The sequence below is a fragment of the Giraffa tippelskirchi genome, chromosome 8, assembly GCF_054371585.1.
Source record: "Giraffa tippelskirchi isolate mGirTip1 chromosome 8, T2T-mGirTip1v1.2.pri, whole genome shotgun sequence".
Taxonomy (NCBI): Eukaryota; Metazoa; Chordata; class Mammalia; order Artiodactyla; family Giraffidae; genus Giraffa; species Giraffa tippelskirchi.
Genome location: NC_137282.1, coordinates 34,306,965 through 34,322,774, shown reverse-complemented (window position 1 = coordinate 34,322,774; position 15,810 = coordinate 34,306,965). Strand labels below are relative to the sequence as shown.

Genomic DNA, 15,810 nt, shown 5'->3' with positions numbered 1-15,810 from the left:
CAAAGATTATTTAATGGTAAAAGTTTGTATATATTCAATATTATATACATATTCTCAACAAATGGATACGCATGACAAAAAATGAATTTCAGATGTTACCTTACATCATAAACAATAGTTACCTCAAAGTGACTCTGATCCCTAAATAAATGTAAGTACAAAAACTACAAAATTTCTAGAAAATAGAATTTAGTGAACTTATATAGGCAAAGATTTCTTTAAAATGACACATAAATTATTAAGTGTAAAAGGAAAATATTAATAAAACAATCAAAAGACAACACTTAATTTTCCAAATGCACTTAAAAACTTGAAAGGCTCAAATAAATTATTCGCAAAACATACAACTCAGTAAGAACATGCATTAGGCACTATTTACAGATTGCCTTTGAACAATGTGAGGATTAAGGGTGCCTGCCCTGAAAATTTTTGTGTAACTTAATGTTGGTCCTCCAGATCCACAATTCCTTTCTGTTCACAATTTTACCCAACTGAGGATTGTGGTACCACTGTATTTACTATTGAAAAAAAATCATGTCTAACTCGACCCCTGCATTTCAAACCTGTGTTTTTTAAGGATTAACTGTATATGTTTATATATACACACATATATATCAATAATAAAGACAAATACCTCAATTAAAAATGGGCAAAACATTTAGATAATTCTAAAAAGACATCTGTAGGCAAAGAAGCATCTTAAATACTACTCGATAGCATTTGACTCTGAGAAGGTAAATTACAACTCCATATACATTATAATATATATAATGTACCACACACATTACAATAGCACAAATTAAAAAGATAAATCCTACCAAGTTTTGGACAGGATGGGAAACAACTGAAACTCATATACTGTTGTTAGGAGGGTAAAATGATACAACCATTTGCAAAAAAATTTTAGCAGTTTCTTAAAATATTAAACATACACTTACCTTATGAGTCAGCCATTCCAAGAAAAACAAAAGCCTGTATAAACATAAAACTTCTACAGAAATGTTCAAAGCAACTTTATTACAATAGTCTAAATGTCTATCAATAGGTATATGGTTAAACAGATTGTGATGTACCCAAACAATAGAATAATGCCAAAATATTATATTTCCAAAGTAATATTGAAAGCCAATGCCAAAGAATGCTCAAACTACCACACAATTGCACTCATCTCACATGCTAGTAAAGTAATGCTTAAAATTCTCCAAGCCAGGCTTCAGCAATACGTGAACTTCCAGATGTTCAAGCTGGTTTTAGAAAAGGCAGAGTAACCAGAGATCAAATTGCCAACATCCGGTGGATCATCAAAAAAGCAAGAGAGATCCATAAAAACATCTATTTCTGCTTTATTGACTATGCCAAAGCCTTTGACTGTGTGGATCACAATAAACTGATCATGATAAAATTCCTAAAGAGATGGCAATACCGGACCACCTGACCTGCCTCCTGAGAAACCTGTATGCAGGTCAGGAAGCAACAGTTAGAACTGGACATGGAACAACAGACTGGTTCCAAATAGGAAAAGGAGAACGTCAAGGCTGTATATTGTCACCCTGCTTATTTAACTTATATGCAGAGTACATCATGAGAAACGCTGGGGTGGAGGAAGCACAAGCTGGAATCAAGCTTGCCGGGAGAAATATCAATAACCTCAGATATGCAGATGACACCACCCTTATGGCAGAAAGTGAAGAAGAACTAAAGAGCCTCTTGATGAAAGTGAAAGAGGAGAGTGAAAAAGTTGGCTTAAAGCTCAACATTCAGAAAACTAAGATCATGGAATCCGGCCCCATCACTTCATGGCAAGTAGATGGGGAAACAGTGGAAACAATGGCTGACTTTATTTTTCTGGGCTCCAAAATTACTGTAGATGGTGATTGCAGCCATGAAATTAAAAGACGCTTACTCCTTGGAAGGAAAGTTATGACCAACCTAGACAGCATGTTAAAAAGCAGAGACATTACTTTGCCAACAAAGGTCTGTCTAGTCAAGGCTATGGTTTTTCCAGTGGTCATGTATGGATGTGAGAGTTGGAATATAAAGAAAGCTGAGTGCCGAAGAATTGATGCTTTTGAACTGTGGTGTTGGAGAAGACTCTTGAGAATCCCTTGGACTGCAAGGAGATCCAACCAGTCCATCCTAAAGGAGATCAGTCCTGGGTGTTCATTGGAAGGACTGATGTTGAAGCTGAAACTCCAATACTTTGTCCATCTGATGAGAAGAACTGACTCATTTGAAAAGACTCTGATGCTGGGAAAGATTGAGGGCAGGAGGAGAAGGGGACGGCAGAGGATGAGATGGTTGGATGGCATCACCGACTCAATGGACATGATTTTGGGTAAACTCTGGGAGTTGGTGTTGGACAGGGAAGCCTGGCGTGCTACAGTCCATAGGGTCACAAAGAGTTGGACACGACTAAACTGAACTGATTGAATGAAATATATCATACCAAGAAAAGCATATATGCTGTATGATTCCACTTATTAAAAATTCAAGGAAATATACAATAAATTGACAGAAAATTGTTTTTGTTCCTGGGGAGACACAAGATGAGTAGAGAGGTATAGGACAAATTACGCATGAAATTATGGAAGTGATAGGTAATGCGTAGTATCTTATTGCAGTGATAGTTTCATGGATCTGAACATGTCAAAATGTATAAAATTTACACTGATAAACACATATAATGAGATTCAGCCGCATCCCTGTCATAATAGATCAAATTATCAATATAAAGACTTACTACTAATCATTGGTAGGGATTTGGAACACTTAGAATTCTAATACATTTCTAACATGGAACAGTTACTTATAACGTGAACTATGTATATGTCATACAATGCAGTTCTTCCACTCCCACAATATTTATTCAAGAGGAATTAGAACAGATGAGTTGTTCATATGTGTTTGTAACTGTTTAATTCATTAATTAAATCTCAAACCTGAACACAACTTAAAAAGTTTTCATTGGTGAATGGATAAACTAATTGGGTCACACAGTCACATGATAAATAGATGACCCTTCAACAACACGGTTTGAATTGTGTGGATCCACGTTTCTTTCACTAGATATGTACTACAGTATTACACAGTCTGCGGCTGGTTGAATCCATGGATGTGGAACCAGGGTTACTGAAGGTCAACTCTAAGTTATATGGGGATTTCTGACTATGTGGAAGGCTAGTATTCCAGTTCCTGTGTTGTTTAAGAGTTCACCATGTGTACTATTTAGGAATGAATACTGCATGCAGCAGTGCTAATATGTTGTAAGTTATAGGGTCTGAGATAATACAATCAAATATTTACATGAATGATTCTAGTTCTAATAAATTCTAGAATAAGCAGGACTAAGTTTCAGTGATGGAAAGCTTATCAAGATTGATTGTAAAGGAGATTTTAAAGAACTTTTTAAGGAATGGAACTTTTATCGGTGGTTACACACAACTGTCAAAATTCATCAAGTTGGACACCTCACACTGGCACTTTTTACTGAGTGTAAATATATTTGATTTAAACAACATTGAAATATCAGGTTTCTATTATAAGAAGCTGAATCATAAGATATAGACGTAACATTTTATAAGATACTACAATATGAATTCCAACAAATATTTAATAGTTTCTGTGAAACTGAAATTCACGGTAAGATCTACAATTAAAGTCATGATTTACTCTCTCAGAATTTGAAAAATGGTGTACTTAAAAAGGAAAGCACTGGGTCTATGTAGGAATTGCTAAAAATCCAGCTGTATTCAATTCACATAAATAACAAATTTATTAGATTTAATATCCTTCTAAAAGGGTTAAATTCAGTGACGCCATTATAAAATTTTTAAGTATATAACTATTTTGGTAGAATGTATCATTTTACCATTTGAGCCCAGTTTGTTCCGCATAAGAGTACAACCCCTGATTATTGTTAGAACGTGCCACATTTCTGTGAAGAGCCTTTTCAGTTGAAATGCAGTGTATATAGTGTGTGTGTGTGTGTGTGTGTGTGTGTGTGTGTGTGTATGTAGTAGTTGTATGTAGTGTATACATGGTAGTTTTAATAAAATTAGAACTCAGAGCATTTTTCTTATATCTTAGTATCTTGTACTCACATTTCATCGTCCTCTCCAGGCGATGTCCCGAGGAGATAGCTGGGGTCATCCTGCCCGGGGCTCTGTCTTCAAGGCTGTAGTTCTTTTTGCTGCAGACATTATTCCAACAGCCTTCAGGTACTCCTCTCCCTTTCATTTAGTTTCTAGATCTGTACTAAAAGATTCAGGCTGCCCATTACAAAATTCTAAAAAGATTTTTATTTTCCTACTCTATATTTTAAAATCATGTTTCTTTTTCTCATAAGGCATAACTATATGCATTAAATTTTAAGTGTATTTTTATTATTCAAAAGACTGTATGTGCCATGAAAACACACTTTGCCTGATTTTTGTCACTGGTTTATATTTAGTGCCTATATACAACAGGTACTCATGAAATATTATGTAGATCAATACCAGCTTGAGCACATAAATAAATGGGTGTCTCTGAGTTCTGATCAACCACAGTGATCAGTTTCTGTTTTGCAACCTTGGTTGTACCCAGCCCCGCAAAAGTGAGAAACTGGGATTTCTCAGCTTGGAACTGCAAAGAAAAAATAAAATCTGAGCCATTTGAAAATAAGCTATACACATTGTGTGCTAAACCATAGCTTCCTATCTACTTTTAAGAAGACTAAAGGACTCAGAAATTAAAACAAACTTTTTTTTTTCAATTCTACTGCCTGAACACATTGATCGTCTCTATTAATCTATCCTGGTGTAGCACCTGGTCAATAAAACTTATTCTCATCCTCCCTCTTCCACTGATCACTTTCCTCCTGTACCTCCTTGCCAACTGATTTGTAATTATGTTCAACATCACCAAATGTAGGTACTGAAAAACAACATAAATGGTTTTTTTTTCTGTTCCAACTAAAATCTAACTTAAAGCTAAATTCAAGTCAGGAAGATGTGGGCTATTTAGCTTTTCTAGCCAACCTCCTCACAAGCCCAAATCATGTGTTCACATTCTGCCCTGGTGGAAAGGGACTGAGCACAGAAAGGACTCTGCGTGGCTTTTGTTCTGTGACACAGGCTTGACTCTCCTAAGTATACAGCAGGAGAAATGACCGCTCTATGGTTTTCTGCAGCAGACCAACTTAGCCTGTCAGAAAATGGTTGACTCTCATTTGCTTCCTCCAGTACTGTCAGACAACCTGGTAATGCTTTTTTTTTTCTTAATAAGGAAAAATAAGCTGAAATAAGAGTGAACTAGATTTGGATTCATTCAAGTCATAGATTTTTTTGTTGTATTGGACCTTGGGGAAGCATTCCATTTAAGGCTCATTCACACAGAGTGTTATAAGGATTAAAGTTGAGAAATCTTTGAAAACGTACTTGGTGGATGAAGCAGATGCTGGAGTCCAACCGAAAGAGCAGCTCTTCCAGAGATGGATGGAGTTCCACAGTGAAGGTCAGCATCAACATCTCTGTGGCCTGGATTCCTGCCAGCAAGACTAGGTTGTTCTCACCTCTCAGCCAACAAGATAATTCTGTAAATAATCATTTATATTAATAACATCAGTAGAGTAAAATGGCTGATCTATCATATTTATCTATTCAATCATTTTTTCTCCAACAGTTTCATCTATTCTTATATTTTACAAATGTATCTTTAAGAAGGTCTATATTCCTTTTCAGGAATATGTGAATACTATAACAAATTCTCAGTGAGTTTTGGTGAGTAAAATATAAGCACCAATATTTAATGCCATCCACAGTATATTTTTTCTCTCTAAGAAGAAATCTCTGGTTTGCTCTCAAAGTCAGCAATAAGAACTTTAATTTATGTTAATATTCATAAAAAGTAATGTCATTCTTGCTTGAGGTTTTCCCCATGTTTAGTGGACCATAGCACAGGAAGTATCTTGAAAATTTTATTCATAAAGAACATGTCAGTTCAGCCTGAAAATAAAAATTTAATAACTGCTATACAGATTTCAATGTATTTTTTGCTCATTGGCTCAAGATTTGAAGATTATTTTGGAAATAATATTTCCATTGAAATTTTAATGTAGTTGTAACTTTTATAGAGATTATTTTTCTCTAATCTTCATTTTAGGAGTTGTCACCATAAAACAACTATTAATTTTATTAATATTCATACAACTTTATATTTAGAGTAAAAGAAGTTAATAATACCACTGCATATATTTGTAAAAGATAATACAAGACAATTCCCCCAGAAGACAACAGCTGTCTGCTTATTCTATTCCATAAATAATGGAAAAAAATTTGTTCAGAAATGATTTCAACAGACGTCAACCTTTGAATAATTGCTATAACAAAGGAAACTTCCCTCATAGTTTTCCAGATTTTGTGTGATTTATAGTCATCTGTAGTAAATAGTGTTTTCAATTTTGGTACAATGACCAAATCATATAATAAAACTTAAATGAATGGAATCAAACAAAAACAAATTTTCTGTGATAAGACAAACACTTTTTGCATTCCATTTTTGCTATTTTTTCTTTTTTACTTTATTCCCTCCATTTCTTTTCCTACTTTTACCACTCAAATGCAGAAGTCTAAACTTACCACAAGCAAGCCTGCTCTTGTATTTCAAAATGATACAGAACATCAGGTGTTTCATTTGACATGGTATTAAGTTAGTTTTATCACAAACTGAATTCAATTGAAAGTTAAAGGGATTAACATAGGAGCTTAAAGTTGAAAGTAAGCATGTGAATAATGTTGAAAATGGATGTGTTACTTTTACTATAGATTCAATATTTAATCATTAAATTAGTCACACATGTAACAGTATTGGGATATAAAATAGAACAATGAGTTGTATGGTCTCTTTTAAAGGTCATTATGATAGATGACAAAGTTTCATAATATAATTAGTAACTTCAAATGTAGTTCTTGGTATTTTACCTTTTTCTTTACCTGTGAAGTGTCTAAAACTTCAGCTATATTGCTTCTTTAGCAACAAGAATCTATTTTTCAACTATATTTTGTGTTTTAAAAATGATCAGAACAACAACAAAAATGCCTTACATAGGTTCTGTAGAATGAGAAAAATAAATTCTAATTAACAGATAGGTATGGTCATATATAAATAAATCAAACTACAAATATTATTATATAAACATACTATTCCACCATTCTTTTGAAATGCATCTTTAATGAAGTGTAGTCATGTTTTCTACACCTTGTTTCATTGATTTATTAGCATAAGCCTGCAAAAAGAGCATACCATTTACTTCCTGAGATAATTTTGTTTGTATTTTGATGTTGATCCATCATTATTTTTAGTATGAATATTACCTAAGCCTTTCAAAATGTACTGAGACTTGTAATACTCTGTAAAGGTTTACATAATAAGAAAATTATACTTTGAAGTATTGTTTTTAAAACATTTTTGTACATTTATGAGCCTGTTTCCATTTACAGGGTAATACATAAACCCCTTTTAATAATTCCTCATAGATACTAGTACTTGAAGAGTCTCAAATCCTTTTGCCAACACTAGAAGCTGATAATGTTCAAGGACACACTGGAAGAAGCTGAGCTGAAAAGGGCTCTGCACCCAGTGCCTGAAATTCCCACACTATGCTGCCCCTCCTGCTGCTCAGGAAGCAAGCTGATGTGTTCATGCAAATGCTGGACTCATATTTAAAGCTAGAATTCAAGATGCTCTGATATCAGAAAACAAGAACCAAGGTTACTTACTATCATCATTAGCTAACGTTGTTCTCTTTGAGTAGATGCTGTAAAAATAAGAGAAAGAAAACAGTATAAAATTGAAAAGAAAAATAGCAGTTGCAAAGTGATTGCTCATTTTACAATTTTATAGATAGAACTACAGTAAGCTAATCAACACTCCAGAAGAGCTAAATGCACGATAGTATCATAATAAGAATTATTAGGCAATAAATATATGTGGAAACAACCTATGTCTCAATAACAGCAAGCTTACTGTTGAAGCTTAAAGAGCTAGACATCATCATAAGCTCCTCATTTCCTTCCCTCTCAATCTTCTCTATTTCTATATCATTTCTAATCAAAATAATACACACTGCATTGGTAAACACTAAAGCTGGATAAAGAAACCATGTATTATGAATATGTCACTTCTTCCTAAACAAATATGATTCCCCATGAAAATGCTAATAGCATCAGCAACTATCTAAACCTCCAACTGAATAGAAAAAATGAAATGAAAATTCAGTTCAGTTCAGTTCAGTTGCTCAGTCATGTCCGACTCTTTGCGACCCCATGAATTGCAGAATGCCAGGCCTCTCTGTCCATCACCAACTTCCGGAGTCTACCCAAACCCATGTCCATCGAGTTGGTGATGCCATCCAACCATCTCATCCTCTGTCGTCCTCTTCTCCTCCTGCCCCCATTCCTACCCAGCATTAGGGTCTTTTCCAATGAGTCAACTCTTTGCATGAGGTGGCCAAAGTATTGGAGTTTCAGCTTCAACATCAGTCCTTCCAATGAACACCCAGGACTGATCTCCTTTAGGATGGATTGATTGGATCTCCTTGCAGTCCAAGGGACTCTCACGACTCTTCTCCAACACCACAGTTCAAAAGCATCAATTCTGAGGTGCTCAGCTTTCTTCACTGTCCAACTCTCACATCCATGAATGACCACTGGAAAACCATAGCCTTGACTAGACGGACTTTTGTTGGCAAAGTAATGTCTCTGCTTTTAAATATGCTATCTAGGTTGGCCATAACCTTCCTTCCAAGGAGTAAGCCTAATGAAAATTAGGCAGAGATATTATAAAATTTAGTAATATTTAGAAGGCTCTCCTGATGGATATTAAAACATATTATTGAGCTACAATATTAACAACGTATCATATTAATGGTAAACACATGGCTCAATACAATAAAGACCAGAAATAGAAAAATGTTTTAACATATGATAAAACAAAAATGTTTTATCATATGATGCAAGTAGCATTCAAAGTAAGTGGATAATCAATAGATTATTAATTGACACTAGGGTTGATGGATATCCATCTAAACAAAATCCAGTTCCTTCCCTCCCTCACTCTTTTTAACAATTTAACTTCAATTAATCACCAATAACAGATTTCAATCATAAAGATCAACACAGATTGTTGAAAGAAATCAAGGGATATTAATTATAATTTTGAAATCAGCATATTAAAATATAATCTTGAAGTGATATTTCTGTTACTTTTTAAATGAAAAATGCTAATGTAAAAAACTTAAAGCATAAAAATTCAAACAGAAAATATTTGAAACCTATATGCATGAATAGGGCATATTTCCTTAATACCAGTTGATATGGATACAAGACAAATAGGGATTTAACTGGTTGCTATGAAAAAATAAACAAATACTGAAATATAATTACAATATAAAACCTACAAAAATATTTTCACTGTAAATAATTTTTAAATTAAAGGCAGGGTATATACATTTTATGGAGAAGGAAATGGCAACCCACTCCAGTATTCTTGCCTGGAGAATCCCAGGGACAGAGGAGCCTGGTGGGCTGCCATTTGTGGGGTCACTCAGAGTCAGACACGACTGACGTGACTTAGCAGCAGCAGCAGCAGCAGCATATACATTTTAAAAACAAAGTAGGAAAGATAACTGTGATAATAACGTGTTGCTTAGAGTATGGGGCAAGAAATAGCCCCCCCCATACAATTTTGGTCCAGGTACTTAGTTAATAAATATCAGAATTATAGATACACAGGTACATATTGACTGGGGTATCTATATATAATCCTATTCATTGGGGTTAGTTTGTAATAACAAAATATTTTGATACAAACCAATTTACTGTCCATCAACAAAAATACTAATTAAGTATAATATGCCCTTGCAGTGATGTACTATGAAACCAAAAAAAAAAAAAAAAAGCCAAAACTAATAAAAACAATATATCACAATAGAAGGAACCTATCTCAACATAATAAAGGTCATACATGACATACTCACAGCAAACATTATTCTCAGTGGAGAAAAACTGAAAGCATTTCCTCTAAGATCAGGAAGAAGACAAAGCTGCCCATTCTCACCACTGTTATTCAACATTGTTTTGGAAGTCCTCACTACAGCAATGAGAGAGGAAAAAGAAATAAAAGGAATCTAGATTGGAAAAGAAGAAATAAAACTCTATTTGCAGATGACATGATACTACATAGTATGACATACATGATATACATACATAGATAACATGATATTATACATAGAAAACCCTAAAGATTCTGCCAGAAAATTACTAGAATTCATCAATGAGTATATTAAAGTTACAGGATATAAAATTAGTAAACAGAAATCTCTTGAATTCCTATATACTAACAATGAAAAATCAGAAAGAGAGGTTAAGGCAGCATTCCCATTCACCACTGCAACAAAATGAATGAAATACCTAAAAATAAACCTACCCAAAGAATCAAAAGACCTGTATGTAGAAAATTTTAAGACACTGATGAAAGAAATCAGAAATGCCACAAAACAGATGGAGAGATACACCATGTTTTTGGATTGGAAGAATCAATACTGTGAAAATGACTAAACTACCCAAAATAATCGACAGATTCAATGCAATCCCTATCAAACTATCAATTATATTTTCCACAGAACTCAAACAAAAACATTTCACAATCTCTATGGAAACACAAAAGACTCTGAATAGCCATAGCAATCTTAAAGAAAAACAGAGCTGGAGGAATCAGCCTTCCTGACTTCAGACAAAGCTACAGTCATGAGGACAGTATGGTACTGGCACAAAAACAGAAATACAAAGGAGTGAACAAGATAAAAAGCCAAGAGATAAACTTACACACCTATGGGTACCTTATCTTTGACAAAGGAGGTAAGAATATACAATGGAGAAAAGGTAGCCCCTTCAATAAGTAATGCAGGAAAAACTGGACAGCCACATGCAAAAGAATGAAACTACAACACTTTCTAACAGCACACACAGAAATAAACTCAAAATGGATTAAAGACGTAAATGTAAGGTTAGAAACTATAAAGCTATTAGATGAAAACATAGGCAGCATGCTCCATGACATAAGTCACAGCAAGATCCTCTGTGACCCACCTCTAGAGTAATGGAAATAAAAACAAACAAATGGGACTTAATTAAACTTAAAAGCTTTTGTGCAGCAAAGGAAACAAACAAGATTAAAAGACAACCCTCTGAATGGGAGAAAATAATTGCAAATGAAACTTACTAAAGGATTAATCTCCAGAATATATAAGCATCTCATATAGCTCAATTAAAAGACAACCCTCAGAATGGGAGAAAATAATTGCAAACGAAACTTACTAAAGGATTAATCTCCAGAATATATAAGCATCTCATATAGCTCAATATTAGGAAAATAAACAACCCAATCAAAAAATGGGCAGAAGACCTAAACAGACATTTCTGCAAAGAAGACATACAGATGGCCAATGAACACATGCAAAGATGCTCAACATCAGTAATTATTAATGAAATGAAAAATCAAGACTACAATGAGGTATCACCTAACACCAGTAAGGATGGCCATCATGAAAAAATCTACCAATATTAAATGCTAGAGAGGATGTGGAGAAAAAAGAACACTCCCACACTGTTGGTGGAAATGTTACTGCTTGAACCATTATGGAGACTCCTTAAAAAAACTAGGAATAAATCTACCATATGACCCAGCAACTCTACCATTGGGCATATACTCTGAAAAAAAACATAATCAAAAAAGACACATGTATCCCAGTGTTCATCACAGCACTGTTTACAATAATCAGGTCATGGAAACAACCTAGATGTCCATCGACTGATGAATGGATAAAGAACATATGGTACATATATACAATATGATATTACTCAGCCATAAAAAAAGAATGAATTTCAGGCAGTTTTAGTGAACCTGCTGCTGCTGCTGCTAAGTCGCTTCAGTCGTGTCCAACTCTGTGCAACCCCATAGACGGCAGCCCACCAGGCTCCCCCGTCCCTGGGATTCTCCAGGCAAGAACACTGGAGTGGGTTGCCATTTCCTTCTCCAAGGAGCCTGCTATACATAGTGAAGTAAGTCAGAAAAAGAATTAAAGTATATTAACACACACACACACATATAAAATCTAGAAAAATGACATTGATGAATCTATCTGAAGGGAAGGAAAGGAGACAGAGATGAAGAGAATGGATTTGTGGACACAGTGTGGGAGCGAGAGTGTGGGACAAATGGAAAAAATAGCATCAACACGTATACATTATTGGGTATAAGATGGATGGATGGTGAGAAGTTGCCGTGTAGTACAGGGAGCCCAGTGTGGTGCTCTGATGACCTGGAGGGACAGGACCCAGGGAGAGGAGGGAGGCTGGAGAGGGAGGGGGTGTATGTGTAATTATGACTGGTTTGCATTATCATATGGCAGGAACCAACACAACATTGCAAAAAAATTTTTTTTAATTAAAATTTAAAAAAAAAATGTATCACAGCCATCACTGATGTGAACCCACCCCAGAGTAAAATGCTATGTGGAAAAAGCTTGCAGAACAATGTCTATGGTGTGTAGCATCTAGGATGGAAGAAGGGAGGAAAAAGATGGATGACAATTACTAGATGAGTACATAAGCCACACTTGATGATTGCCACTTCTATGGTGTCATCTGTGGAAATCTGGGTCCCAGAGGACAAAAGGTCACTGGAAGATTAACTTTTATTTCAGCTTTACACCTGCACACACACACATACACACACATATATATATATATATACACACACACAGATATATATATATATGCCTTCACTCTTTGAATTTTATTTTACCTTCACAAATATTATCTATTCAATAAATTCCCAATAATTTTATAACATGTGAACTTGGTTGATCTATTTGAAACTAAAACTTAGTTTAGATCTAGTGAAAGTGTTGTTACATTCTATTTGAATTTTAAAAGAATTCTTTTGAAAACATACCAAATCAAAACATGTATTAGTAACATAAAATATTACGTGTAAAATGTTTTTGAGTGGTTTCTGTAAGTTTCATGAAATCAAAGTACTACACAGTAAGAATGTGCTCTGGGCTCAAAAATAAATGAAAAACAGTTATAACAACTTGAAGATTCTTTGAACGACTGATGTACACTGCCATGCTTGAGATGTTTAGAAAGGAAGACAGGAAGTTTCTATTCTCCTTAATAAATAATTTCTGGCCATTTTATTATTTCGTAAATGACTTCTGACTTTGAAGAATATCATTTACTTAAACAGCAAGACAGACCATAGAGATAGAACCAAATTCCTTTTTGAAGTATGACTTTCAAAGTTACAGTTTCCTTTTGATCCAGATCTATATTAGATTATCTTTTTCTTTTCAAACTCCTGACATTTTGCTAATGAGTTGAAGCCAAGGCTCACAGCTAACGACATTACATTAATATGATCCTTCACTTGGCTAAGCTTTGGAACAAGGACTTCTGGAGGAGAACTTAGTTTTCTTCCTTTCTATCCTCAAAAGACCACTTTCAGTGTCTACTCTGGGATATATGAGATACGTTATTTCACTACAAGATAACATATTTTGTTAATGCTAATGTATTTCAAGTGTTTACGTGCAGTCAACGTGGAAATTGAATTTCATCTGAAAGCAGAAACAAGTTACCTCTTCTAAATGAAGAGTTTATGAATATGTAAATGTGAGTCTAAATCATAGTATAGCCATCTTTTCTGAGATATTTAATTACCTGAAAGAAGCATGAGACATTGTCATTTTTAAAGAAAAATGACAATCTATAATAAAAAGACTGAATGCTGAGGATGTATTTGAATAATTGTATTATTAAGCAAAGTGAAATAGGATATGGAAATAATGAAGAACTCCAGAGAAATAAATTACATCTAGCTCATACTCTCTAATTACCTGTATGACTAACTTCTGTATTCTCTAGATTAGCTATTAACTGGTTATAATACATGCCTTACCTCCTAATATTTTTTATAAGAAAAAAATGGAAAATATATATGGATGTCAGTTTTTAGAGTTTAAAAAAAAACCCCTTGAATATATCATTTTAATAATTCTAGAAGCATTTTTTATTATTTGATAGCCATGATGATATTGGTAACAACAACCAAGTAATTAAAACAGAATCTCATCATTATACACTTAATAACCTACACAGGACTAAGTAATTTGCCCTTTTGGCAAAGAAGAATGCTTGGTTTCAGCATCTTTTCCCATTGGAAAAGGGAAAAATATAATCACTAAAAAGTGAAAGAGTGGGAGAAGTACTGATCAATGTTTCAGCATCCAGTTCTTCATTGAACATTAAAAGTACTCTCAAGTTTCTAGGTTTGTTGGAGGAAAAAGGTTTTTGTTAGACGGAGGAAGCCAACTGTTTCTGGAAGAGGCAGGTCGGCATCGCCCTTCCCGGCTCTTCTCGGCTGTTCTGGGAAACGCTTCCCTTCGATTCTGTGCACTAGGAGAAGCAACAGCTGGTCCTCCTCCCCCGACAGAGCCTGCCGCCATTTCCTTTTCCACCCCAGCTGATGAGGGTGTCTATTATTTATGATCATTAGATTTCACGCATCTCTCAGCCTTTGGGCAGGTATTCAGAAACAAATCAGCCCATCAATCTTTTCCTCCTGAGCTTCCAGTCTACGGATTCACACCTGTCCCTTTCCCGTATTAGACAGAAGCCTGCATCCACAGATGTGCCTTAACTGGCAAGAAAAGGAAGAACAAAATTTAGAAGCATGAAAACCTACAGATAATTCTGTCATCTTGTTCATATTATTGAAAAAAAGATCATTAGCTCTTGATCATCTACAGTTTGCAAGTCATCATCAGCAGTGTTTCATCTGTACTGAATGTCATTTAGATGCAAATACATCAGCACGTACAAATATCAAGGACACAAGGTATATGTTCAAATTCATAAAAATATACTGAGGAAGAAAATACTTTAGATGCAATAAAGAAATAAACAGTCCTTTGTGAAACACTAAGTAACCCTGACAGATATTTAGTATCTGGGGCAGGGTTTTCTCCAAAGCAAACTCTAATTAAAGTGTTTTAGGAAAATGAACCTGTGTCACTATTTAAAGAACTCCACAGTTTTCAAAATAGTATTTGTCTTATCTGAGTGTTACAAAGATTAGACTGTTTCTACAGTCCTACAGCCACGTATAAAATCATCCTGATGCTGGTGAATTTTTAGATACTGATCACAATAAAACTGCAGTTTGAATTGAATTAACTGAAATTTTTGGCTTCCTATAAGAAATATAACTTGATGGACACTATGCTTATCTTTAATATAAGAAATATAAGACCAAGTATAGTAACTTTTGAAATGTAATAACATGAATCAAATTTGAGGTGAGGGATTTCTTTTAGGGTTCTATTAACAAAACCACTGTAAATAAATAAAAAGTAACAATGGTGAAGGTTAAGCCCTACGAAGAGGCTGTCATTTCTGTAATAAGACAGATGTTTAAACACATGCTCTCTGGCGTGGCCTTCACATGAATCTCTAACTGCAACTGCACCTTAAAGTGTACTCAGGAGATAAGGAACTCTGGAAAAAACACTGTAAAAGGAAAAAAAATTACTTTCCATATGTTTAATTCTAATTATGTAAAAATATAAAATTAATTTTGGTAATATTCTCTACATGGTATCTACTTATAATTTCCCTGCTTTCAGAGAGCCTGTACATAACCTCACCAAGGTTCAAATGACATAAAGGCAAAAGCTGAATATTAATCATAAATAAAGTTTAAATAAAC

At 34.4% G+C, this 15,810-nt stretch overlaps 1 protein-coding gene across 27 annotated transcripts in view; it reads right to left on the bottom strand.

Annotated features, from left to right (window-relative positions):
* LOC145518172 (uncharacterized) overlaps positions 1-15,810 on the bottom strand; it is a 1,384,210-nt gene that overhangs the window by 137,890 nt on the left and 1,230,510 nt on the right. For 13 of the 27 annotated variants that reach the window (XR_014062696.1, XR_014062714.1, XR_014062685.1 and 10 more), the window contains 3 exons: positions 7,758-7,795; positions 5,418-5,572; positions 4,101-4,254 (listed from right to left, as the gene is read on the bottom strand). Coding sequence is in view for 1 of the 27 variants with exons in the window: in XM_081521985.1 (XP_081378111.1) it covers positions 4,101-4,236 (136 nt within the window). In the remaining 26 variants the exon portion in view is untranslated. Of the gene's footprint in view, positions 1-1,589; positions 4,255-5,417; positions 5,573-7,757; positions 7,796-10,015; positions 10,129-15,810 lie in introns of those variants that run through there. The other 14 variants (XR_014062715.1, XR_014062706.1, XR_014062679.1 and 11 more) reach the window with 3 other exon arrangements.